At 44.1% G+C, this 27,993-nt stretch overlaps 2 protein-coding genes across 5 annotated transcripts in view; one reads left to right on the top strand and one right to left on the bottom strand.

The window, feature by feature from the left end:
• The window catches only part of LOC147112074 (uncharacterized), a 21,054-nt gene extending 17,391 nt beyond the window's left edge, over positions 1-3,663 (bottom strand). Inside the window, exon 1 of the mRNA XM_085999594.1 lies at positions 3,569-3,663. Within this exon, the coding sequence (XP_085855720.1) occupies positions 3,569-3,632 (64 nt within the window). The 5' untranslated portion in view covers positions 3,633-3,663. The remainder of the gene's footprint in view (positions 1-3,568) is intronic.
• Positions 3,099-27,993, top strand: gtpbp6 (GTP binding protein 6). Of its 4 annotated transcripts, none has more exons than XM_085999591.1 (11): positions 3,099-3,165; positions 4,338-4,987; positions 8,145-8,282; positions 8,765-8,835; positions 10,821-10,951; positions 14,460-14,530; positions 19,395-19,553; positions 20,332-20,540; positions 24,643-24,791; positions 26,945-27,097; positions 27,343-27,993. In XM_085999591.1, exons 2-11 carry the CDS (start codon positions 4,531-4,533, stop codon positions 27,464-27,466), a joined length of 1,662 nt encoding a protein of 553 aa, XP_085855717.1. In that variant the 5' UTR covers positions 3,099-3,165; positions 4,338-4,530; the 3' UTR covers positions 27,467-27,993. The 4 variants fall into 4 exon arrangements, 3 of the variants coding, with proteins under 3 accessions (XP_085855717.1, XP_085855715.1, XP_085855716.1); XR_015079810.1 differs by lacking the exons at positions 3,099-3,165; positions 27,343-27,993 and adding exons at positions 3,620-3,952; positions 24,952-25,094 and having other exon boundaries at positions 26,945-27,010; XM_085999589.1 differs by lacking the exon at positions 3,099-3,165 and adding an exon at positions 3,634-3,952.

Raw genomic sequence — 27,993 nt, 5'->3', positions numbered from 1 at the left:
TCACCAGTCTTTTCCTTTTGATATATTTATAAAAGCTTTTGGAGTTAGTTTTTATATTTTCCGCCAGCTTGTTTTCGTAAGCTATTTTGCCCCTCTTGATCATGCCCTTTGCCCTCCTTTGCTCTATCTTAAACTGTTCCCAATCTTCCGCTCTGGCGCTTTTTTTGGCTATTTTATACGCCCTATCTTTGGATTTTATGCTGTCTCTAATTTCCCCTGTTATCCACGGTTGAGTCACCTTTTTAGATTTCCTTTTATGCCAGATTGGTATAAACAATTTTTGCAATTTTGTCATTCTATCTTTAAATGTTTGCCATTGTTTATCTACCTCCAGTCCTCCCAGGAACGTTGTCCAATCAGACCTACTCAGTTCCCGTCTCATGGCATCATAATTCCCCTTGTTTAAATTCAGGACCTTAGTCTCTGAGTCAATTTCTTCGCTCTCCATTTCGAGTGAGAAATCGATCATGTTATGATCGCTCTGACCCAAGGGTCCCCGTACAACAAGATTACTGATTAGTCCCTTCTCATTGCACAGTACCCAGTCCAATATAGCCTGTTCCCGAGTTGGTTCCTCGACATATTGATCCAGATAACCATCCCTTAAACACTCAAGGAATTCCTCCTCCTCATTATTTTTACTGATTAGGCTAGTCCAATCTATATGTAAGTTAAAGTCACCTATGATGACAGCTGTGCTCTTATTGCACGCTTCTCTAATTTCCCTCGTGATGCCCTCCCTAACCTCTATTTTACTATTTGGAGGCCTATATACCACTCCTATTAATGTTTTTCGCCCCTCGCTATTTCTTAGCTCCACCCATATAGATTCTGTATTAACTGAGTTAATATCCTTCTTTTCAATTGCATTTATCCCCTCTTTTACTAGCAATGCTACCCCTCCTCCCTTTCTTTTTTGTCGATCCTTCCTAAATACTGAATACCCCTGTATGTTAAGCTCCCAGCCCTGCTCACCCTGCAACCATGTTTCCGTAATCCCAATTAGATCATAATTATTAACCTCTATTTCCACAGCTAATTCATCTACCTTGTTCCTGATGCTTCTCGCATTAAGGTATAAAACCCTCAGGCTTTTTTTATGCTCACATTTTTTATGAATTAGTTTGGCCCTTTGTTTTTTGTTCCACACCCTTTTACCATTTATTTCTGTCTGCCTTTCACTTTCCTCTATTTCACTACATAGGTTTCTAGCCCCCTGCCATACTAGTTTAAATGCTCCCGAACTGCTTTATCAAAAATTACCCCGAGAACATCAGTTCCATCTCTGCACAGGTGTAGACCGTCCCTTTTGTATAGGTCACACCTACCACAAGCCCACTAACCCTCACAAATATCTAGATTACATATGAGTGTAGAAGTACTGCAAGTGGGATACTGTAGGCTGGGAATCCCTGGCCCAAGACTGCACAACGTGGAGGAGAAGCATCCGGGAAGGCATCGAACACCTCGAGTCTCTTCGCCAGGAGCAAGCGGAAGCCAAGCGCAAGGAGCGCACGCCAACCCAAGCACCCCACCCACCGTCTGCCCCACCTGTGACAGAGACTGTAGGTCCCGCATTGGACTCATCAGTCACCTGAGAACTCATTTTTAATGAGGAAGCAAGTCATCCTCGGTTCCGAGGGACTGCCTAAGAAGAAGAAGTAGGCTGGGACAGTTGATAGTTAAGTCAGCAGAATGAGAGAGTGGGGGTTGTTAAAGGCTGTACAGCACCAATAGTGCCAGAGAGGGCAGACAGGGGCTTGGTTTAACGTCGCATCCAAAAGACGACGGCCTAGAAATTCATCTTCAGCGGTGGATCAAAATGGGCGGAATCGGATCGGCCGCCAGTTATATGCATATGCAGCGCCTGATATTCAGTTTTATAATAAAGCACCAAAACAAGTGATGATGGGTACAAACCTCAATGGAACTGAATGTTGGCACTCCCTCAGCTCTGCACTGCACTGGAGTGTCAGCCAAGATTATTCAGTTTTATAATAAAGCACCGAAAACAATTAATGAAAGGTACAAACCTCAATGGAACTGGCGGCCGATCCCATAGGCCCGTTTTGCACCACTGCCCGAGACGAATTTCTAGGCCGGCACCTCTGACAGTGCAGCACTCCCTCAGTACTGCACTGGAGTGTCAGCCTAGGTTACATGCACAAATCCAGGAGTGGGGCTTCAACCCATGACCTATATTACTGAGATATGGGAGTCTATCTTTCTCTCTCTCAACATTGGTGGATGCAGCACCATTAGTATTCAATGCATTGTATCACTTACTATACGTCATGTGTGTCAGCCGTGGCTCAGTGAGTGGCACTCTCGCCTCCGAGTCAGAAGATTGTGGGTTCATAGTCCCACTCCAGAGACGAGAGCACAAAAAACTAGGCTGACACTTCCAGTGCAGTGCCGAGGGAGCGCCACACTGTCGGAGGTGCCGTCTTTCGGATGAGGCGTTAAACCGTCTGCTCTCTCTAAGGTGGACGTCAAGATCCCGTGGCACATCCTGGCCAATATTTATCCCTCAACCAATATCACTAAAAAAAAACACTGATTATCCGGTCATGATCACATTGCTGTTTGCGGGAGCTTGCTGTGCGCAAATTGGCTGCCACCTTTCCTACAATTACAACAGAGACTATAATTTTTTTTTAAGTACTTGATTGGCTGTAAAGCGCTTTGGGGACGTGAAAGGCGCTATAGAAATGCAAGTCCTTGGGGGGGAAAACTCAGTTGTTTGCGCCTCCCATTAGCGCCTTAAGAGGGTGCCAATTGGGGCGCAAAGCAACTAGCGCCCGGGCGTGGCGATGTTTGTGCCGCTAGCGAAATTAACTAGACATTTTGTGGCGGCGCTAAACACTACCGCCACGGTCTCCTGCACCGGCAGATTATGACGTCAGTCGAGTGCGCAACGCCCCGTTAGCGCCCTGGACCAGATATTGAGTGGCGCCCCCTGCCTTACCACCTGCCGCTAGCAACGACAGGTTGAGGGGAGCGTTTTTCTGTCAGAAAGGGACTGGGGGGAGTGCTATTTAAAGGCGACCACTTCCTGCCTTTTTTTGTCAGTGACATTTTTGCACCACACATTCTGAGAGAGAGACTTCTGGAGAGGTTCAACGCTGTGTGGAGGAGTTTTGAGTACTGAGCAGCACTTTGCAGGTTTATTTTGATTTGCCCTTCCTTGCTTCACCAGCGCTCTGAGGTAGCGCCTCGCTCCTCAGCCTTTGCGCCTTAAGACAGGTGTGAAGCGCCTGATTTAGCACTCCAATCACCTCCAGGGGCGATAAAAGCCAAGTTTGCCGTCGGAGGCAAGAATTAGCGCCAGGCGCTAAACTTTGCGCACCGCCAGTAATGGCGCCCCAAACGGGGCGATACCGAATTTTTCCCCCCTTTACTTTTACATAATTAATTATTACATTGGGCGTCTCCCACCTCTGAATGAGCTGTCGATGGGTGCAGGGGTGGTATTAATTAAATATAAATATATGGCATTGCTCGGGTTTTTTTTTCCCCTCAATAATCATGTTAATTATTGCCAATGGTCGAGCTGGGCCTCCCCTACCTCGGAAGCGCCGCTGGTAGGTGCAGGGCTGGCGCAGCGGCTCCGTCCGCCCCACGGCTGCCATCGTTACCAGGACAACCGCGCCCGGACCCCAATCCCTGCCACACCGGCCGCCGGGTCACGCCGCCACCCGGCTCTTTTGATTGACCGACTAAAATAATGTTTTATCATTAAAAAAAAACCTTTATGATTAAACTAAATGTATCAAGACGACATTTAAAATTTAAAAAATGTATCCGGCAAATGTCCCCCCCTAAAAAGGGACAAATTTGCATGTTGCACTGTAATCCTTCCGGTGGGGAAACAAAAAGAAAAGGGAATTCAATGTGGATGGTTTGTAGTTAAAAGAAAGGACGTCTCAAAAAGCGCTTTACAGCCAATGAAGTATGTTTTGTTGTTGTAATGTGGGAGTTTCTGAAATGTTTAGAAATAAACCAAGTTTCGTGCCTGTAAGAGTCTTTGAGTGAGGGGAAAATCGGGGTTGGGGATTGGATTTGGGAAAGAAACGCCATCGGGGAAGCTCAGGGGACATTTTATGAGGGTCCAGACCCAGCTAGATTTGCCAGGGTCTGTTTTCAGGCCCCACTGATATTTTATTCTGCTACTGCAAAAATATACCGGCAAACTTGAGTAAGGGGAGGTAACTGTGTGTGCGAGGGTCAGTTGGAAGGTGTTGCATGAATGTGTTTTTAACCGTCCTATTAGCCATCCAGTTTCTGGTCAGAAAGGCCATCGACCTGAAACGTTAACTCTGTTTCTCTTTTCACAGATGCTGCCTGACCTGCTGAGTATCGCCAGCATTTTCTGTTTTTATATCATGAATACAACTGACTTTAAAAAAGAAAGACTTGCATTTATATAGCGCCTTTCACAACCTCAGGACGTCTTAAAGTGCTTTACAGCCAATTAAGTACTTTTTTCTTAAGTGTAGTCACTGTTGTAATGTAACCCTGGTGTCCGGTATGGGGTTGCTGAGGAATATATCGAAAATATTTTTACTACATCACCTGAAAAAGTTCCAGCCTCAGAAAACATGTTTATCAACAACAGTTGGTACAAAGATACCAGACTTACTGTGTTTCCACCCCAAACTGTCTCTTAAGAGCAGAAACGTTACTGATAATTTAGGGAAAAGTCAGTATCCTGGAAACTTATCTTGCCACCACATTCGGTGTTTTGCCACAAGTAAATGTCATTCAAAAGGCAGAAAAAGTACCATCACGAGGAAGTCCTCAAGAAGTGGAAAGCAAAGTGTGGAGGATGATGAGGTGATGCTGGAGGATGAATGCGAAGTAGAAGATGCTGAATTTGAAGAACTGTTTCAAGAACAAATATCTGCTGTTCCTGAAGGAGGTCATAGAGTATTTATTGTTCATCCAGATGTAAAGTGGGGAGGAAAGAAACAGTATCTCACAACAGGTAAAGTTGTTATTAACTAATGCAAAACATGTTTCAATGTTGTATAAGAACAACTAATACATAGGGGCTTAGATAGAGTGAATAGTGAAGGCCTATTTACCTTAGCAGAAAGGTCAATAACCAGGGGGGCTTAGATTTAAAGTAATTGGTAGAAGGATTAGAGGGGAGTTGAGAAATCTTTGCTCCCAGATGGTGGTGGGGGTCTGGAACTCAGTGTCTGAAATGGTGGTAGAGGCAGAAACCCTCACCACATTTAAAAAGTACTTGGTCTGAGGCCTCGCAGGTGCATATCCAAGAGCTGGAAAGTGGGATTAGGCTGGGTGGCTCTTTTTCATCCGGCACGGAGCCGATCGGCCAAATGGCCTCCTTCTGTGCTGTAAGTTTCCATGATTCTATAGTACATGGTATTTACAGCACAGAAACAGGCCATTTGGCCCCACAGGTCCATGCCGGTGTTTCCTCCCCCCACCCTTCTTTATCTAACCCCATCATATCATCATATCCTACAAAAGCAAAATACTGCGGATGCTGGAAATCTGAAATAAAAACAAAAAAATGCTGGAAATACTCAGCAAGTCAGGCAGCATCTATGGAGAGAGAAAGAATTAATGTTTCAGGTCGATAACCTTTCGTTTACAGCACCTCCCACCCCGAAAACTTGACCCAGCATCAACCTTTGGCTCTGTACTAAAAATGCCCCTCTGGTTATCCTCTGGTGTTTACAACAGCATTGTATCTAGTTTTCCCTTAAATGCATCTATGCTAGTCACTTCAGCTATTCCTTGTGGTAGCGAGTTCCACGTTCTAACCACTCTGGGTAAAGACGTTTCTCCTGAATTCCCTTTTGGATTTATTAGTGACTATCTTATATTTACGCTCCTTAGTTCTGGTCTCCCTTGCAAGTGGAAACATCTTCTCTGGGTCTAGCCTTTCTAATCCTTTCATAATCTTAAAGACCTCTATCAGGTCACACCTCAGTCTTCTGTTTTCCAGAGAAAAAACACCCAGCCTGTTCAATCTTTCCTGATAGGTCTAACTTCTCAGTTCCGGTATCATTTTAGTAAACCTTTTTTGCACCTTCTCCAGTGTCTCTATATCCTTTTTTTAATATGGAGACCAGAACTGTTCACGTTAGTCCAAGTGTGGTCTAACCACGGTTCTATACAAGTTGAACATAACTTCTCTGCTTTTCAATTCCATCCCTCTAGAAATGAACCCCAGTGCTTTGTATGTTTTTTTTAATGGCCTTATTAACCTGTGTTGCTTCTTTTAGTGATTTATGTATCTGTACCCCCAGATCCCTCTGCTCCTGTACCCCATTTAGATGCTTATTTTCCAAGGAGTATGTGGCCTCCTTATTCTTCCTACCAGAATGTATCGCCTCACATTTATCTATAGGATTGAAGGCTGCAGTGGTTCAGATTATAATTTATATTATTTATTTTACTTAAAATTTAGTGGTTGGTTTTAAATATTTATTAGAAATAAGAACAGAAAAACTGAAAAAGGACATACTTACAGAGTAGTAATTTTATCTGTACACCTACAAATGATAGTGGAATAAAATATATGATTTGCATAGAATATTGGAATCGCCTGGCATGAGGCAAAGTGGAAGGAGGTGAAAAGAGGTCGCAAAGAAAGACCATTTTTCACTAGAGCTGTAAAGGTAAAGAATGTTCGAGGTCTTCAAGATTATGAAGGATTATAAGATAAATAGTGTTAGGTTGTTTTCACTGGTTGGTGAGACAGTAATGAGAGGGCACAAACTTAAGACAATCACAAAAGAATTACAGGGGAGGTTAGAAAATATTTCTTTACACAGAGGGTGGCTAAAATGTGAAATTTCTTTTTTAACCAGAAACTACTTTTGGAGCAGAGTACAGAAACAGGGTCCATAAATTATTTTTAAAGGAAATTTTAGATAGTTACTTGTAAAAGAGAAATATTAAAGGATATACGTGGAGTGAGCAGGAGAGTGGACTTAAACCAGGTGGCTCATGCAGAGAAGAACACTGGCACAGACCGTAAGGGTGATCCCGAGCTTCCGGTCACCTGTCACTTTAATTCTCCGCTCCACTCCCACTCTGATCTCTCTGTCCTCGGCCTCTTGCACTGTTCCAATGAAGCTCAATGTAAGCTCGAGGAACAGCACCTCATCTTTCGATTAGGCACTTTACAACCTTCTGGACTCAACATTGAGTTCAACAATTTCAGACTATAACCCCTGCCCCCATTTTTCAGGTTGTTTATGATTCTGCCATCCCCATTTGCAACATTTAATCTCTCCTGCCTCTTACCCTAGCACCAAATGTTCCTCCCTCCCCTCCCCTCCCGCTTTCCCTGCTTCTGCACCTGCTTAACATCTGTTACATCTCCAGCCTTTTCCAGTTCTGATGAAGGGTCCCAGACCTGAAACGTTAACTCTGTTTCTCTCTCCACAGATGCTGCCTGGCCTGCTGAGTGCTTCCAGCATTTTCTGTTATTTCAGATTTCCAGCATCTGCAGTATTTTACTACAGGAAACTTTGGTTTATCCGGAGGTTAACTGTCCGGAATGCTCGAGCCACCGGCAAAAATCAGGAGCCGTTTCGTTAGGTTTTTTTTCTTTTCGTTGCTTTTTTTTCCCCCACCAGTCAGGCTCTGCAAGGTCTCGCTGAAGCTGTTGCTAAGCTACAGAGACGCTTGCAAGGTACGGCCGACTGTTTAGAAGCTGCAACAGGGTTTGTTACCAGATACGGAGCTCAAAATCTCCGTATGTTTCAACATTAGCGCTGGTTTGTCCGGCAGTTTTGATGGGACGGTAACAGCTCGGTGCCGGATAGCACAAAGTTTCCTGTATTGTAACGTTCAGTGATTCTGTGCTGCAGTGCAGTGTACCACAGAGTTTATGCCTGATCGTGGCTGTGTTATTGGAGACGTGCAACAATCAGCACTGTGTTGAAATTAAGACTCATCGCACAATTTACTACTGAAATTCCTTCTTTCCCACTACTTCACAACTGTAGACTTTCTTGCCTCATGCAGTATGGATTGGTTTTTGATTTATTTTTTTATAACGAGGAAGGCTAAATCAGCAGGCTATTGTGTGCTGTATAATTGCTCTCCACCTTGAGATTATATTAATTGGTGTCTCAATTCTTTCCTTTCTTCACAAGGTGAACTTCAGATGGCTGAAGCAGTTGCTCTTGTAAACACACTGCCCAACTGGCGTGTTGTTGATCAAATTATTCTTTCTACAAAAAGTCCAGACAACAAATTCATTTTTGGCAAGGGCAATTTCCAAACTCTTACAGGTAACTTGACTTAATGACAAAATGTTCAACCAAAATCTACATGATTCTAAATTATATATTTTGACGGAATAATTTAAAATGGTTATCTATACGTAGTTGTACCTTAATGCTGTATTTCCCAGTAGTTAAGAAATTGTTCATTAAATGTCTTAATCCACCATATTAGAGTGCATTTTTTTTTTTAAAGTTTGGGGAAAAATGTATTTTATGAAGTCACTAGTTTTGTCACACAGTACTTATGAGAGACACATTGGAACACTGGGTTGTTGGTACAATTATGCACATTAGAAATGATGTACTGTGAGTGGATCAAGCTATTTTGGCAATGCTTTGTTGCAGTAAAAAAAAAAGTCTTGCATTTATATAATGCCTTTCACAATCTCAGGATGTTCCAAAGCACTTTGCAGCCAATTAAGTGCTATTTCAAGTGTAGTCACTGTTGTAATGTAATTGTAAGTAATTTAAATATAACTGTTTTGCAGAAAAAGTGAAAGGGCTGCCACAGATTACTGCAGTGTTTATGAATGTTGAAAGACTGTCTGCATTATCCGAGGTAAAGAAGTTTCACGTGAGCAGAGTGTATAATGTAAAGTAAAAGTTGATCACATTGTATTGCAGAATATACAGATTAATTGATGGCAATGTTGAAACAAGGAGGAGGGCAGTAATTTAATCAAGTGGTTAAATTGCAAACCACAGGAGTGAAGCTCAAACAGTTCATAAAGTGACCTGGGGCGGCAGAGATTAGAAAGGTGCTTTAAGCCACTCCTCGGTTCCTGTTATTTTGTAATTTTCTGCACCGTTTTGGGGGTATTATTGTACCAGGAGGGACTGTAAGTATGGATATCGAGGGTCGATGAGCTTCATGTTTCAGATGCATGGTGCCCCTGAAGTGGAGTATTTGAAATAAACACTCGACACCTGGTCTGTGTTCGAAGATTCAAGCAGTCTTTATTCGCACCGGTGGGGAGACAACCTGCTATCTGTCTAGCCAAGCTTCTCTCCGCTGATACAAAGTTTTAAGCAGTCTTTTATACAAAATATAGGTGCATGATTAGCCTCGTGCATGATCCATCTTGGCAATTTGATTGGGTTTCGCCCCGGTGCACATTTACTGATTGGTTATGTAAAATAAAGCAGAGCTTACATTAACGCCACCTACCAAAGCGTGACATCAAGATACCGCCTTCATTACCGGAAAAGCATATGATCGTTATCACCGCAAGCTGTTGCTGCAACTATAACATTCTGTTTATGCCAGGTGGGGTTTCACCAACATTGTACATTTTTCTAAGAAGACGACTCCTGACTCATTGTTCTGCTTATCTGCCCCTCTAGGCCTCTTGTGGTTCAATGGTTCGACTAGTTGCAATTATCTCCAAGTTACACAGCTAGCCGCAGTTAATCATTCTAACACTACTGTGAAATCAACATGTCATTCTTAGCGTTATCCCAACTGTCAGTTCAGCAACTTAAGACAGCTTACCTCTGCAAAAGGCGTACTTCTGCAAAAAAGACTTATTAGCTCATTTAGTTCCTGAGACCCATTCTTAACCCTTTAATTATAGTAGAGCTCTAAAGCCCTACTTCACCACACAAAAGTATTAATACTCAGAATATTATTACTGCACGTTCATGAAAAAATAATTTGCGATTAGTGGTAAAGACCCGGTCTGGTGTGATACTGAATCATACAGATCAGAATATCCTATGTTTGACCTCCATTCTGTGCTGACCACAGCCATGGAAGTAGTTGGGTTGCCACAGCTGGCCTTAAAGTCAGATAGGATTCCTGCTTCTGATTGTTATCCAGCAATCCCAGGCCTCTGAAAAGCGCACGTTGTGTGGCCATCAGGCGAGGACATGATCAGGCTTAGATGTGATGCACCCCAAGGTCAAATAGCCTGTCAATGTTCTCACTGGCTGGGCTTGCACATTGCCAGCAAAGGAACTGTATACCAGAATGACCTGGTGCCTTCAGGAGAAAATTGGAGGGAAACGAAAAAGGAAAATATGTTTCTTTTAAAGAAATAATGTAAAACGGATTAAATCCTGGGCGTATATTCAATTCAATATCTTAAAGCAAGACAGCCGTCTAATAAACTGCACGACTGTATATGTTTTTCGAAGCTTTGTGCTGCTGCACATTTTTTTGGACATCCAGCAGCATTTTGATTAATAACATAAGTTTCCTTTTGCTGGTGTTATGTTACTTATCTTTGTGTTGTGACAAACCATTGCTTAGATTTTGTGAACTCCGTGCAGAATAAAAATGGATTATAAAACCATTCATAAAAAATAAAAGTTTGAAGTGTTTTTTTCGAGCTGGAGCTTTTAGTCTGTCTTCCGATCGGTTTCATTTGGCATTAGGTTTAGTTTCAAAAGTGTTCAGCATTCTTTGTTCCAGTGTTATCATAGAATCATACAGCACAGAAGGAGGCCACTTGTCCCCATCATGCCTGTTCAACATTTCATTGTGTTGGCTCTACTCTGTGTAAAAGGGAAATAAGTAAAATATTTCCTTCTACTGTATTTTAGAAAGAGTTGGAATCTGCCTGGGGAGTTAAAGTGTTTGACAGGTACTCCGTCGTCCTTCACATCTTCCGTTGCAATGCTCGTACCAAAGAGGCCAAACTGCAGATAGCACTCGCTGAGATCCCATACTTGAGGTAAGGGTTAGACTGACAATATGTGAGGAATGGCTGGTACAGTTAATTAAGACAAATTGTCCTTCAAGCTTCAAGTCACGAACATGAATTCAAATTGAAAGGAAGTGTGTCGGCTCGCTATTTCCCATTTAAGAATTAGAAGAAAATTGAATTTGGATGGCTTCAATCCAGTTCCCAGTTTGCATACGAGGTCACCGCACCATCTGTAGACTAGGCATTAATATATGTGTCTCACTCCGATACCGTAAGGGTGTGTTTCCAGTTTGCCAAATGAAAAACAGTTTGGGAGACTGGGCATGTTGTCAGTGATGTGGGGGAAGCTTTGCTTTGCACTAGATCTGGGAATACGGGTGCAAGTTGAAAAGTCTTGCTTTCCTCCAGTGCAGTTGAGCCTATTCAACAAATGAATTCGACAAATAGATCTATGATGAAGGCCCTTGCATAAAACTTTCAGCAATCGCAAAAAGAGCTGATGAACATAGGGGTTTCTTTTGCGATTGGAAATCACAGAATCCTGGCAAGCCCAACTCACTGCAGAAATATGCTTCATAACCGCCTGCTGTCTCTCTCCGCCCTGTCCCTGCTGCATTGCTGCCTCCTTCCCGGTGTCTGCCGAAAGTATGGCACTCTGAAAGCCTGGATGTCATCACTGATAGCAAGTCCTAATTTCTTCAAACTTCTCAGTTGCCTGATTGTGCTTTGCTGAAGGAATCCCTTGTGAGAGATTCCTCACCAAAGTACAGCAGCATTAAGTTGCATAGCGTGGCCATTTATTTAAAAAAAAAAAAAAAAAATATATCAGGTTACGTTACATAGGCTCGGAATTTGCAGTCAGCGGCGAAGGAAAGACGTTCGCCGCTGGCCCCGAAGAAAGCTACCCACAAAGATCTCGCGATTTATGGCGAGAAGTTTGGCTTTGTCGAGTGATTTGTGTGTAGTATAGTGGGAATCCCTACTGCGAGCTGCGGTGACGCCAACAAGCTGTCTAAGCAGCCAATCACAATACAGAATTCTCAGACAGGGAAGAAGCTGCTTTTATTCAGACTTTTTTTAAACTGTTAAAGTGCAAAACAAAGATTGGGGCTCTCCCGTGGGGGGGAAAAAAAGGTAAACCTGAAATAAATATGAACAAGCTTTTAAAAAAACATTTAAAGTTGCTTAAAAATTTACATTTTTATCATAATGGAGAAATTTGACACGCCACAATTGTGCAGAGCACCTGATTTATGGGGTTAAATGAATTAATGTAATTTTCATTCCAAAGGGCTATAGCAGTTACATTTGTCATCCTTTAAGCTAAAACCTCATGCCCCAATTATGATTCCAGAAGAAAATGTACAACATTTGTGTGATAAGGATTGATGGATTATGAAATAATGGATGATTTGCAAGAGCTCCGTGGGCCTTGAGAACTTTTTCACCAGCTATCTGATCAGTAGTACAGTCTGTTTGTACTGGGTGCATTAAACAGAACAAGATTTCTTTTTCAAAAGCCAATTTTAAAATACAAGGTTTCACTGACCTGTTAAAATATTCTGCAGCTGGTATTTGTTATATGGGGTATTTTAACAGCGATATTCCCGCGGAGAAGCCCAAGTTTTCGTCGGTTTCACTGATTTCACAGATTACACCGATTTCCGGCTATGCGGGGGTGAGGTGGGGGGAGGCGGGCGCAGCGCAGCCAGTGTTGGAGCAGTGAATGAAAGACCACAACTTCAGGATGTAGCGCATGCGCATCTATACACACAAAGTTTCAAAGGGGTCATAACAACGAATGCTGTTAGTTCGCCGTTATTACCCACCGCATGTTCCGAGCCATAGTGTTGTTGTGGAGGCGGGGGTGGGGGCGGTGCGGGAATGGAATACGACATTTAAAAAAAAAAAAAATAATAATTTATCCATTTTTAAAATATTTTTATTTTTACATCTATGGGCACGCTTCACAGCTGCGTGTTCCAAACAGGACTTGCAATAATGTAACTACTTCTGATGGGAACCCTAAGCTATTACGTAGTTAATTTGATTTTAAAAAATACTGCAGATGCTGGAAATCTGAAATAAAAACAGAAAATGCTGGAGATACTCAGCAGGCCAGGCAGCATCTGTGAAGAGAGAAACAGAGTTAACGTTTCAGGTCGATGACCTTTCGTCAGAACTGGAAAAAAGCAGGAAATGGAACAGATTTTTAAGCAAGCGTGGGAGCTCAGAAAGAGGGGAGGGGATGAAAGAACAAAAGGGAAGGTCTGTGATAGGATAGAAGGCAGGAGAGGTTAAGAGACATTAAGAGATAGTCAAGGAAAAAGGAGATGGTAATGGGACAGGTTAAGAAACAAAGGATGGCTCTAGATGAAGTGTAAATTGCACTGGCAGAATGAAAGACAGCTGCCATGTGGGAGAGAGGCTGGGAATTCTGCGGCGAGTGTCTCGCCTCCTGACTCCCCAAAGCCTTTCCACCATCTACAAGGCACAAGTCAGGAGTGTGATGGAATACTCTCCACTTGCCTGGATGAGTGCAGCTCCCAACAACACTCAAGAAGTTCGACACCATTCAGGATAAAGCAGCCCGCTTGATTGGCACTCCATCCACCACCAGCGCACTGTGGCTGCAGTGTGTACCATCTACAAGATGCACTGCAGCAACTCGCCAAAGCTCCTTCAACAGCACCTTCCAAACCCGTGACCTCTACCACTTGGAAGGCCAAGGGCAGCAGACGCATGGGAACATCACCACCTACAAGTTCCCCTCCAAGCCACACACCATCCTGACTTGGACCTGTATCGCCGTTCCTTCACTGTCGCTGGGCCAAAATCCTGGAACTCCCTTCCTAACCGCATTGTGGGTGTACCTACACCATATGGACTGCAGCGGTTCAAGAAGGCAGCTCACCACCATCTTCTCAAGGGCAATTAGGGATGGGCACTAAATGCAGGCCTAGCCAGCGACGCCCACATCCCATCAATGAATTAAAAAAAAACAGAAGGCACAGACAAAAAGTGTGGATAAATAAAAAAATATATATATGATAGGGCCGAGGTTATGATCTGAAATTGTTGAACTCTATGTTGAGTCCAGAAGGCTGTAAAGTGCCTCATCGAAAGATGAGGTGCTGTTCCTCGAGCTTACGTTGAGCTTCAGTGGAACAATGTAATAGGCCGAGGACGGTGAGGTCTGAGTGGGAGTGAAGCGGAGAATTAGTGACAGGCGACCGGAAGCTTAGGGTCCCCCTTACGGACTGAACGGAGGTGTTCCGCAAAGTGCTCACCCAATCTGCGTTTGGTCTCCCCAATGTAGAGGAGACCGCATACTAAATTGCAAGAAGTACAAGTAAATCGCTGTTTCACTTGGAAAGGGTGTTTGGGGCCCTGGACAGTGGGAAGGGGGGAGGTATAAGGGCATGTGTTGCATCTCCTGCGCTTGCACGGGAAGGTGCCAGGGGAAGGGGTGTTGGGGGTGATAGAGGAGTGGACCAGGGTGTCGTTGATTGATTGTTTTGCCCTTATTTGGCAGGTCTCAGCTGAGAAATGAATTGGCCCACTTAGATCAACAAGGTGGTGGATCCAGGTACATTATGGGGTCAGGTAATATTCCTCCTGTGTCATGGATTTGCTATGCTAGATTATTGACCACGACCATCGGTTCAATCCATTACACATTTGTGACTCCAGATCATCCGTTATTGGAGTGTGGATTTTATGCTTCTGCTTCATGTAATATTTTAAGTATTAGCCAATATTCAGTAGAAGTAAGATGATAAACTTGGTCCCTATAGTCTCTGAGACCATAAATACTGCCGTGGGATATCTTACCCACCCGACATGACCGAGCCCCATAAACACAAATCGTTTAAGAACATAAGAATTAGCAGCAGGAGTCGTCCATACAGCCTCTCGAGCCTGCTCCACCATTCAATAAGATCATGACTGATCTTCGACCTCAACTCCACTCTCCCACCCGACCTCCATATCCCTTGATCCCCCTAGAGTCCAAAAATCTCAGCCTTGAATATACTCAACTTGGGAAGTTTAAGAAGTAATACAGGCCTAGAGAGGAACTCTATCAGTAGGTAACTGCCCTGCCTTCTTCCAGATCACCCGCTCCTCTGCTCCAACTCTGGCCTACTGTCGGTGTTCCCCGCCCCCCCCCCCCCCCCCCACTCCACCTGTTTTTGCAGAGTATCTTGACACACACTCTGGAATCTCATCCTTACCCCTCTGCCTTGCCATAAGAACATAAGAAATAGGAGCAGGAATAGGCCACTTGGCCCCTCGAGCCTGCTCCGCCATTCAATAAGATCGTGGCTGATCTTGGGCTCAAGCCACTTCCCTGCCCGCTCCCCATAACCCTTCACTCCCTTATCTTGCAAAAATCTGTCTATCTCCACCTTAAATGTATTTAATGACCCAGCCTCCACAGCCCTCTGGGGCAGAGAATTCCACAGATTTACGACCCTCCGAGAAGAAATTCCTCCTCATCTCAGTTCTAAAAGGGCGGCCCTTTATTCTGAAACTATGCCCCCGAGTTCTAGATTTCCCCACGAGGGGAAACATCCTCTCTGCATCTAGCTTGTCGAGCCCCCTCAGTATCTTAGATGTTTCAATAAGAACATAAGAACATAAGAAATAGGAGCAGGAGTAGGCCAATCGGCCCCTCGAGCCTGCTCCGCCATTCAATAAGATCATGGCTGATCTGATCCTAACCGCCAATCCACTATCACAGAACCATCTCCTGAATCTAACAGAATTAGACACACGAAATAGGAGCAGGATCAGGCTACACGGCCCCTGGGCCCGCTCCGCTACCCACAGGGCCATGACCGATCCGAACCTAAACTTGTGTCCAAATTCCTGCCCGCTCCCCGTAACCCTTAATTCCCTTTACTTCTAGGAAACTGTCTATTTCTGTTTTAAATTTATGTAATGATGTAGCTTCTACAGCTTTTTGGGGCAGCATATTCCATGGACCTACCACCCTCTGAGTGAAGTAGTTCCTCCTCATCTCAGTTTTGAAAGAGCAGCCCCTTATTCTAAGACTATGCCCCCTAGTTCTAGTTTCACCCATCATCGGGAACATCCTCCCCGCATCCACCCGATCCAACCCCTTCACAATCTTATATGTTTCAATAAGATCGCCTCTCATTCTTCTGAACTCCAATGAGTAGAGTCCCAATCTACTCAACCTCTCCTCGTATGTCCATCCCCTCATCCCTGGGATTAACCGAGTGAACCTTCTTTGTACTGACTCGAGAGCAAGTATGTCCTTTCTTAAGTATGGACACCAAAACTGTACGCAGTATTCCAGGTGCGGTCTCACCAATACCTTGTACAACTGAAGCAATACCTCCCTATTTTTATATTCTATCCCCCTAGCAATGAAAGCCAACATTCCATTGGCCTTCTTAATCACTTGCTGCACCTGCATACTAACCTTTTGTGTTTTGTGCACCAGGACCCCCAGATCCCTTTGTACTTCAGTACTTTCCAGTTTCTTGCCATTAAGATAATAACTTGCTCTACGATTTTTCCTGCCAAAGTGCATAACCTCACACTTTCCAGTATTGTATTCCATCTGCCAAATCTCTGCCCACTTACTTAGCCTGTCTATGTCCCCTTGCAGGTTTTTTATGTCCTCCTCACTCACTACTTTCCCTCCCATCTTAGTATCATCTGCAAACTTTGATATGTTACACTCGGTCCCCTCCTCCAAATCGTTAATATAGATTGTAAAGAGTTGGGGACCCAGCACTGACCCCTGCGGAACACCACTAGTTACTCATTGCCAGTCTGAGAATGAACCATTTATCCCAACTCTCTGCCTTCTGTTAGATAGCCAATCCTCTGTCCATGCCAGAATATTACCCCCAATCCTGTGATTTTTTATCTTAAGCAATAATCTTTTGTGTGGCACCTTGTCAAATGCCTTTTGGAAGTCTAAATACACTACATCCACTGGTTCCCCTTTATCCACCCTGTATGTTACTTCCTCAAAGAACTCCAGCAAATTTGTCAAACATGACTTCCCCTTCATAAAACCATGCTGACTTTGTCCTATTAAATTATGATTATCCAAATGTCCTGTTACTGTCTCCTTAATAATGGACTCCAAAATTTTACCTACCACAGATGTTGGGCTAACCGGTCTATAGTTTCCAGCCTTCTGTCTACTCTCATTCTTCTAAATTCCAATGAGTATAGGCCCAGCCTGCTCAACCTTTCCTCATAAGTCAACCCCCTCATCTCTGGGATTAACCTAGTGAATCGTCTCTGAACTGCCTCCAATGCAAGTATATCCTTCCTTAAATAAGGAGACCAAAACTGTACGCAGTACTCAAGGTGTGGTCTCACCAATACCCTGTACAGTTGTAGCAGGACTTCCCTGTTTTTATACTCCAATCCCCTTTGAAATAAAGGCCAGCATCCCATTTGCCTTTTTGATTACTTGCTGTACCTGCATGCTAACTTTTTGTGTTTCATGCACAGGGACCCCCAGGTCCCTCTGAACTGTAGCATTTTGTAATCTCTCCATTTAAATAATTTGCTTTTTTATTTTTCCTGCCAAAGTTATAACCTCTCACTTTCCTACATTTTACTCCATCTGCCAAATGTTTGCCCACTCACTTAGCCTGTCTATATCTCTTTGCAGGTTCTTTGCGTCCTCTGCACAACTTGCTTTCCCATCCATCTTTGTATCATCCGCAAACTTGGCTACATTACACTCGGTCCCTTCATCCAAGTCATTAATGTAGATTGTAAATAGTTGAGGCCCCAGCACCGATCCTTGTGGCACCCCACTAGTTACTGTTTGCCAACCGGAAAATGACCCATTTATCCCGACTCTCTGCTTTCTGTTAGTTAGCCAATTCTCTATCCATGCTAATATATTACCCCCAATTCCGTGAGCTCTTATCTTATGTAGTAACCTTTTATGTGGCACCTTATCGAATGCCTTCTGGAAATCCAAATACACCAGATCCACTGGTTCACCTTTGTCCACCCTGCTCGCTACCTCAAAGAACTCCAGCAAATTTGTTAAGCATGATTTCTTCATAAAACCATGCTGACTCTGCTTGACTGCATTATGATTTTCCAAATGCCCTGCTACTGCTTCCTTAATGAAGGACTCCAGCATTTTCCCAACGACAGATGTTAGGCTAACTGGTCTATAGTTTCCTGCTTTCTGTCTCCCTCCTTTCTTGAATAGAGGTGTTACATTTGCAGTTTTCCAATCCGCTGGGACCTCACTAGAGTCCAGGGAATTTTGGTATATTGCAACCAATGCATCCACTATCTCTGCAGCCACTACTTTTAAGACCCTGGGATGCAGGCCATCTGGTCCAGGGGACTTGTCATCTTTTAGTCCCATTATTTTACCAAGTACTATTTCCTTAGTGAAAGTGATTGTCTTTAGTTCCCCCCTCCCTGTGGCCCCTTGATTATCCATTATTGAGATGTTGTTAGTGTCTTCTACCGTGAAGACAGATACAAAATATTTGTTCAGAGTTTCTGCCATTTCCCCGTTCCCCATTATTAATTCCCCAGTCTCATCCTCTAAGAGACCAACGTTTACTTTAGCTACCCTCTTCCTTTTTTATATACCTGTATTCCTCCCCATGTTCAAAAGCCTCATTTAAAACCTACAATCGCCTGTCCAATCACGTCTCGTTCCTACTGTTTGGTTCCTTTCTAATGTTGTGATGTGCCTTGGGGTATTTTGCTGTGCTAAAGGTGCTGTATGTTGGTGCTGATCGCATTTCATCTTCTATCAATTCACTCAAACTCCGCAGCCCATGTTCTCAGCTGCACAAAGTCCCGCAGTCCCAACTCACCTTCCGTGCCTACAGTGAATGATATAGTTGGGCTTTCTGATTATTTTTTTTTCCAGCCTCTTCTGAATTTGGGTCAAAAAAATCGGGTGAAGTCGGATGGAGGCGAATTATTTCTTGGGCCGAAAATGAAACTGTGTTCATAATCGAGAAACCTCGGGTTTAATTGGCAGAACAGTTGCGGAGGAACAAGTCAAATACTTTAAACACTTACCACTGTGACGCAGGCAACTGATGATGCATTCCACATTGGTGCTGTTGGTTAGTGTAGAGGGACGAGTAAACAGTGAAAACAGCTGCAGGTGTCTCTCCAGACCTACAGCAGACTATTGGAGGTTAATCAGGCTTGCCCCTAATTTTGGAATTTTGCTCTAATTAATCAGACTTGCTACTTAAAATCTTAGTACTGTGGTGCAGCTCACAAAATGGATCGGTTGTGAAAAATATACTCAAAATTAAACATTTGCTTTAAACTTAGTACATTTATAAGGTGAAACAAGTGTTTTCCTTGGAGCAGAATTAAACTAGTCCAGTGCAATTTTTGTTGTGCAGTATAAAAACAGTACGCGCGACGACAAGTTAATGAGGGGTTCGCATATTTTAACGCAGCCACTATTTTCCAGGTGAGACATTCATGGAGGTTCAGCAACGCCTCCTCAAGGAGAGGGAACTGAAGATTCGAGGGGCCTTGGAGAAGCTGAGGAGGAAACGACAGTTGCTGAGGACTCGGCGCAAGCGCAGAGAGTTCCCGGTTATTTCTGTCATGGGCTACACCAACTGCGGTGAGTTTGCAGTGGCGCGCATTTCAGGAAAAGGGTGTAAATTCTGCTGTGTTTCTGAAAGGTTATTCCACGTCCATGAGGATAGCCAAAAAATCAGCACAAAATCAAAGAGATATTTTCCTCTGTCGCTGAATTTTCTCAACAAAAAAAAATGTGCGTATAAAGTAGGGAAACATTGTTCATTAAAATTAATGAATGGAAAGAAGTACCTGCTTCTCCTTGTATCTCATCACGAGCATGAAAATAGTGATTCTTCTCTTCAACAGGAAGGAGATAGATAGATTTCATTCGGTGCCTATGCAAAGGTGACTCAAGTTGGAAGAGAATTGGGGCATTTTTATATGTTATAGATGCTATATAACCGTTTACATAGAATTACATAGGCTATACGGCACAGAAACAGGCCATTCGGCCCAACCAGTCCATGCCGGCATTTATGCTCCACGCGAGCCTCCTCCTGTCTTTCCTCATCTAACTCTATCAATATAACCCTCTATTCCCTTCTCCCTCGTGCTTATCTAGCCTCCCCTTAAATGCATCTATACTATTTGCCGCAACTACTCCCTGTGGTAGCGAGTTCCACATACCAATGTTGTCGTCAACACCAGAGGATAACCAGAGGGGCATTTTTAGTACAGAGCCAAAGGTAGATGCTGGGACATCAGTGTTTTCAGGGGGGAGGTGCTGTAAAGCAGAGTAAATCTGTCTTCCTGGCACAGTGTAATTAGGAAAACCATAATCTATTTCACATCTGGTGCATTTCGTATCTTCAATTCAGGCAAGACGACCCTGATCAAAACCCTGACTGGAGACTCGTGCCTTCACCCGCGAGATCAGCTGTTTGCTACGCTTGATGTTACCACTCACGCTGGCTTGATGCCAAGCCGCATGATGGTCCTTTACGTCGATACCATTGGATTTCTCTCTCAGCTTCCCCACAACTTAATTGAATCCTTCTCAGCGACTCTGGAGGATGTGGCGTATTCAGTAAGTTTTTTTTTTATTGCCGAATGTATGTTTTCTAGTCACATTTTTTTCCTATGTACATAGGTCAGTTTTTTTTAAAAAGCCGTTGAACTCTTAACTATTCCTCGGGTCCTGTGTTTTAGCTCAACTGATTGAGGAGCTGAGCCAAATAGATCAGGGAAGTCCCAGGTTGGGTCTCGGGTTGACGGGAAGGCGCGACAGGCGGCTCAGCGCCTGGATTGGAGAAGGAAAATCAGCTGGGACTCGGGAACCGGATTGCTCCCCAGCAACTCCTGCTAGAAGTGCATGCGTGGCGCTCCAATGAGACCAGGATCAGGGTTGGCTGTGATGGCCTTGCACGTCCTTGCCCACCTCACAAAGCATTTCCCCGCTCAAGAGCCCAGTTAGCAACCTGCTCCCCACCAATGTTCCCTTTCAGCTGCGCGATCGAGGTCCCACGCAGCCGGCTCACCGGCTTTTAAATGGGGGGGAAAAAGCATGCACGCGCACGATTTTGAACGGGCCATGCCACCCGTTAAAGGGGCCGCGGGGCCCCCAAAAAAATTAAAGTTAACATTGCTCACCGCGAAGAGCAGCTCAGCAAGCCTCACCCTCCAGTGAACCGCTGGGTCCAGATACAGCTTATTTTCTTACAGCGCAAGTGAGTTAAGGGGGGTTCATTTTAAGCCGACTCGCCGGGCGGGAAACCAATGGAGAGTAAAATCCGCGTTACACCCAATCCCGAGGGGGTCGTCCGGCCCGACTGCCCTGCCTCTCTTCCGCGGCCACGTTCGCGCCTGGGTGGCCCTAGAGATGGAGCACGCGGTGTCCGCCGGCACGCTCGAGGCCTTCCGTGGCCGGTGGGCGCCGCGGGGACTGGAGTGCAAGATTACCACCGACAACCAAATTTTAATTTAATTGGTTAAGTTTCATTTAATGTTTTATTAGTTACAGTTGTAACCCCTTCACGGTTCTCTAGATATATGTGAGATGTGGTCTCTGTTGTAGACAGTATTCTATAGTCCAGTAAGGAGATCACTACTACAATGGCTTAATTCTAATTATCTTACTTTATAGTTTTAACGTCAGACAGTATAAGAAGATTACAGGTCAATGAACTAAATTAGACATTTGCATACATTAGAATGAATCTAGACATAATAAACATACATTCTCCATTTACATGGATTCAAAGGAGAATCTGTCCCTGTGTCCAAATTCGAGTGCACTCTTTTGTTGGCGCGCTTAAGTTGGAGCTCATGGTATGTATAATGTCTGCAAGACTTACGACTCCGAACCCCTTCGTTGAATTCTCTTCACGATCACTGAATCCCACTTTGAGTTCTGGATGCAGAGCTACTAATACGAAGGGCGGCGGCCGAGTTTGGAAACCCGGGGCGGGATGCGGCAGCCATTTGCCTCCTGAGCCCTCTTTTCAGAGCTCCAGCCCTCTTTTCAGAGCTCCTGCCCTCTTTTGCCCGCTCGAAAACCCCGACTCCACCCCTTCCTCCTGGGGTTTCTGCCTGGAGACTGCCCAGCCTCACTGTCTGCAACAGTTGATACTGGTGCAGAATTATGGAAAGTCTGCTCTTAGTCACATTGTGTCCTTAAAAGTTCTTGCCGTACCTTCACATGGGCAACTTTAACCCAGGGATTTATAACAATGATAATACAGTGTCTAAGTTAAAGATTGATAACCATACTTAGCGTACATAACATTTCCAGTGGGTATTACACAGTATTTTTGTTTATGGGTTGCTCAAAAGAGTACACCCAATCCCGATGGGCGGGTTAGGTTAAAATTACCCCCGCGGAGTTTGCTGCAAAGGCAAACTGTCGCCTGCTACTTTGTCAGACGTCACACCGATTCTGCCATCATGCGACATTTCAATTTCAGTACACCTGAAAGTAATGCCTCATGACAAATGGGAATTCATCAAAATACAGTAACAATCTGGTCTCTGCATTGGCCTAGAAAGTCTACTAATCACCACAAGCAAAATCTGCTCGCTACATTGCATCCTGTTGACGACAATTTTTGCAAAGAGCCGACGCAGACTCGATGGGCCGAATGGCCTCCTTCTATGCCGTACTATTTCGATATGTTATCAAATGGTTTTTAAAACGCATTCTTTGCATGACCAACAACTGTGTACATTTTTAGTTTTATTGGCAGGGCAAGGGGAAGGCAATTGGTGTTTCTGGACCTCCCTTATTTCCTGCCCATTTTCCACGTTTTATATGGAAATTAAAGCAAAGGAGCGTGCACTTCAGGCTGGACTGACTAAGTAGCTCTCTCTGAGGGTGGTCCTCTTGCCAAGGATTGAATTGCTCTGTTGATTCAGGGTAAAACTTCCGCAAAAGGAAGGTGGGAGCAGTTTGTTACAGTGAGAATCCTGTGATAGGTTTGTCCATAGTGTGACTGTCTTTGGCAACAGGAATCTATGCTGTGCTGATTATGCGTGTGTTCATTTGAAAACTGCTTGAGCTAAATAAATGTTTGTATATAATATATTAGGTGTTCTTCGTGCTAATTTGGATGAAACATTGTTTTACAGTGACCATTATATCGTACCATCATAACATGCGATATGTTATTCTGCTGCTATGGTGGAGCAGTGTTTAAAATGGCCTGACACTTTAATTTACTATCCACACTTTGAGATGTTAAGGACACTCTTTAAAAACTTTAATATTCGTTCGGTCACAGTTAGACTGTTGTGTCCAATTCTGGGTATCTACTTTTGGAGGGATGTCAAGGCCATGGAAAGGGTACAGAAGAGATTCACTAAGATGATACTGTGGCGGTACCACTGGTTGTCCCTTACATTGAGACACATAATTCCCTTTAACTTACCTTTTGGGGCCGTTGCCCCTTTAAGAGGCACCCTAACGTGTTGACATCACATCACGTACAACGTGACGTGCGTGCGGCGGCAGCCGGCCCGACTCGGCCTTCCAGGACGGCTGCTGGCACAGCCCGGCCTAGCGTCTTCGGCCGCATCGGCCAGCCGGCGGGAGCGAAGCGATCCTCCGCTTCCGCGGCAAGCACCGGCACAGCCCGGCCTCGCGACCTCGGTCTCAACGGCCAGCCTCCATACCGGGAAGAGGCACCGATGCAACGACGCAGGTCACGTGACCGCCTAAGCGCACGCGAGCGTGATGACATCATCACGCTCCCCACAGGACTGCGAACTCAGTCCTCGTGGAGTCCCCGCTGGGACAAGACCTACACCACGGTGCTCCTACAGTCAGCCATCTTACCTGCTATCTTACCTGCTGTAATTAGCCTGTTCCTGTAAATAAACAACTTATTTATAGTTCGTCGAAGTCAAACTCTCTTATTTAGTAGCGATCTACACGAACCGCTACAATACGAGAGATGAGAGGCTTTAGCTAGGAGGAGAGATTCGAGAACCTGGGGCACTTCATTAGAACAAAGAAGGTTAAGAGGAGATATAATAGGTATTCAGAATTCTGAAAGGTTTTAATAAGGTAAATAGAAAGACTTGCATTAAAAAAGGGAATTAGTTGCTTGAAAAAGAACACTTGTTTAAAAGAGCAAACTTGTGTATTTATATAGCGCCTTTCACAACCTGAAGTTGTCCCAAAGCGCGTTACAGCCAATTAAGTACTTTTTGAAGTGTAGTCACTGTTGTAATGTGGGAAACGTGGCAGCCAATTTGCACACAGCAAGCTCCCACAAACAGCAATGTGATAATGACCAGATAATCTGTTTTTTGTTGTGTTGGTTGAGGGATAAATATTGGCCAGGACACCGGGGATAACTCCCCTAAGGGAAAAGCTATTTCCATTGGTCGATGGGTCGGCAACTAGAGGGGCCGAATGGCCTCCTATGTTGTAATTTATGATTCTAGATTTAGTGACACTAAACTTGAGGGTGTTTGTTATAGGTAAATAACGGACACAAGAAATCATCTTCACAGATGCTGCCTGACCTGCTGAGTATTTCCAGCATTTTCTGTTTTTATTTCAGATTTCCAACATCTGCAGTATTTTGTTTTTGTACAAGAAATCAGCAGTTGTACGAACTTAGTTCATATAAACATTACTAACGTCTGCATTATTTCCCCCCCCTCTCTTTCTTTCTATCTGTATCCAGGATGTAATAGTTCATGTCAGGGACATCAGTCACCCTGAAACCACCAACCAGAAAGTGAACGTATTGAATGTTCTCAGGAATCTCCAGCTCTCAAACCAACTCTTGGATTCAATTATTGAAGTGCACAATAAAATCGATCTCGTAGACGGGTATGAACATTGTAATTTTCACGCATACGACACAGCATATATAATGCACACATGCATCTAACCTAGAGATTTCTTGCCTCTCTATTGTAGTAAAAATCCCCATATAAAAGTGCACATGGGTTTTAAGCCTATGTTTAAAAAAAATGCTTGAATTTTATAGCGGCTTTCATGACCTCAGGACATTCCAAAGCGCTTTACAACCAATGAAGTACTTTTGAAGAGCAGTCACTGTTGTAATGTAGGAAACGCAGCAGCCAATTGCAAACAGCAAGATCCCACAAACAGCAATGTGATAATGACCAGGTAATCTGTTTATTTTTGTTATGTTGATTGAGGGATAAATATTGGCCAGGACACCGGGCAGAACTGCACTGCTCTTCGAAATAGTGCCGTGGGATCTTTTATGTCCACCCGAGAGAGCAGACAGGGCCTCAGTTTAACATCTCATCCGAAAGACGGCACCTCCGACAGTGCAGCACTCCCTCATTACTGCACTGGAGTATCAGCCTAAATGTGTCTGGAGGGGGACTTGAACCCACAACCTTCTGACTCAGAGGCGAGAGTGTTACCCACTGAGAGACGACAGACAGGCTGACATGAATGTTGTAAAATGATCCATTTGTATGTTAAAACAAATAGTACAATACAAATATAGATTTTGTGTAATATCATCAATAGTTAATGGTACCTTTTAGCGATGCCAGTGGTCATTGGGTACCTGTACAGAGCAGGAAGACCAGGATGAACCCCTAATCTGGCCTCTGGTAGCTTATCTCAGTGAGGGCAACGTTGACCTCAGCTCTAAGGAATGGAAAAATTAGCCAGAGTACCTGATCCTGACTGCTGTCTAATGGTTTCTGCAGGGAACAAACTGGAAAAACCTGGCAGGTGAAGACACAATCGAGCTTGGCAGTGATGACTCTTGTAGTCAAATAGACCACCGTCTAAGCTGCCGTGGAGAATAGCCACTTGGGTGAGGTACCATTGGTCTCGCATGAGGAATCATTCTCCACCTTCCCGAGAATAGGATTGGGGGGAAACTTGAGAGACAAGAACAAGACGCTGCCTTGATGCTTGTTTTTGATAAATCTAAAAAGGTCCCTAAGCTATGAGTATCTGATGATACCAGGTAATTAACTTTTATTCTATTGCAGGCTACAGTAGTCTAGTTGCACAGGGCTACCAATTTGGAGGTCGTAAATTAAAATCCCACCATGGCAAGTTGTGAAATTGAATTGAATAAATCTAGTAATTTGTGCGCTAGCATCAGGAAAAATAACCATGAAAACTGCTAGATTGTTGTTGGGGAACCTGTCACCCCTAACCTGGTCTGGCCTGCATGTGGCTCCAGTCCCACATAATGGGGGCAATTTTAACCCTACGCGCTCAGCAGAAACCTGGCGGGTGGGCAGTTAAAATCGCCCTGGCTCTTACCTGTCCGAAAGCTGCCATGATTGCAACATCTGCAATTTTAACCTGCTCTCCTGAGCAGGCACCAAGGACATGTGCCCAGAGCCAACGGGGTCCTTCTTTACATCTGCATGTTGTGGCCCAGTGACATCATTGAGACCCGACTGTAATTTTAACTCTGGCCTGAGCAGGGAATCCACCTGGAGTTAAAGTCGGGGCCTCGTCTGGTTGACTCTTAATGCCCTCAAGGAAATAAACACTGCCATTATTCCAAGAATAAATGAAAAAGACTTGGCATGCTGGGTATAAACAAGTGTTTACTTTATTTCACATGACTTCAAGCTACCAGTTCAAGACTAGAAATGAAAACCTTTGCAAGTTTCTCTCTCGCTTGTTTTTCTTTCTCTGTCAAGTAACTGGGAACATTTCTTCTCTTCCTTTCTTCCCCCCCCCCCCCAATTAGCCCTATTTTGTGAGTACAGGAATCTGACCTCCAATGGCCCTATAAAGAGCAGATTTATTAGCCATGGAAGCGATCACAAGCTAGGTTCAGATGAAGAAGGCTTTTTGACCTTATTTGATGTCATCCTTCCAGATTAACCCTGCCGTCTTCTCATCACTGTCTCTAGGTGTTCCTTAAATGAGTCCAACGTTACTCTGTCAACCATCCTTCCTATCAACCTATCCCAACTCTTGATCAGGCTCTGTGTAAAGGTCATTTTTTTCCTCTCCCCTTCTTAAAGATATCAGCCCACAGACCCAAACACCGTCGCAGTTTCAGCGCTTCATGGACTCGGCATGGATGAACTGAAAAAGAGAATCGAGGAGGCAGTTTTGGGAGTGACGGGAAAACTGATCCTCACTATTGAAGTAAATTTGGCTGGGCCTCAACTGAGGTAAGAAAGGAAAGCTGGGTGCAAGCAGAACTTGTACTAACGCATGGCTTTTAAACGAATCTCATTCTTATCAAAATGGAAGTTAGTGAGTTTACAAGACAAATATTAAACCGGTTAACTCCTATTGAGCAAATGAGGCCTGTTCATTCAGGAGTGTGTGGAGGAGTGGTTTCTGGTGGGTTAATGGGCAGAAAGGCCAATTTAAAGATGCTGATGTACAGTGCTGTTGCTTTTTATCATTCCAGCTGGTTGTATAAAGAGGCCACTGTGCAGGGAGTGGATGTTTTGCCAGAAGACGGTGTGGCCAATGTGAGGGTGATCATCAGCAGCTCTGCTTACGGGAAATACAGGAAGCTGTTCCAGCCTTGAAGGAAAAGAAATGACTTGCCAAAGCTGAGGATTTTACCATTTTTTTTCTCCTGCCCCCTTCCCTGATACAAGAATAGCTCCTACTTGCATCTCTTGAGGAACCTCTCCGAAACACTTCACTTGCAGCAAATGACTTTGAAGTGCGGCAGTCGTCGTTCTGTAGGCAAACGCGGCCAGTTTGCACACAGCAAGACCCCACTAACAGCAACGAGATGAATAACCAGCTCATTCTTTTGGTGGTTTTCATCGTGGGTAGAATGTTGACCAGGATACTGGAAGAATGCCCAGCTTTTTCCATGGAATCTTGAATCACTGGGACAGGCGGACAGAACCTCAGTTTGTCTCATCCAAAAGGATGAAGATTTTTTTTAAATATCAAGAATGCAGTGACACTGTGATAAGGTCAATAAAGAAACCATGATGGTGCTCCACAAAAGGCACCAATATTGTAACGTGTTTAAATGCTGTTTATTTTACCAGATTTATGTGGAGCTAAAACATTTCTTATTAAAATGATTCTCTTGCGA

Source organism: Somniosus microcephalus, chromosome 10, assembly GCF_052327205.1.
Source record: "Somniosus microcephalus isolate GS21.2 chromosome 10, FLI_Smic_1.0, whole genome shotgun sequence".
In the NCBI taxonomy this organism is placed as follows: Eukaryota; Metazoa; Chordata; class Chondrichthyes; order Squaliformes; family Somniosidae; genus Somniosus; species Somniosus microcephalus.
The sequence above is the reverse complement of the archived record's forward strand: the minus strand, read 5'-3'. Positions and strand labels throughout refer to the sequence as shown.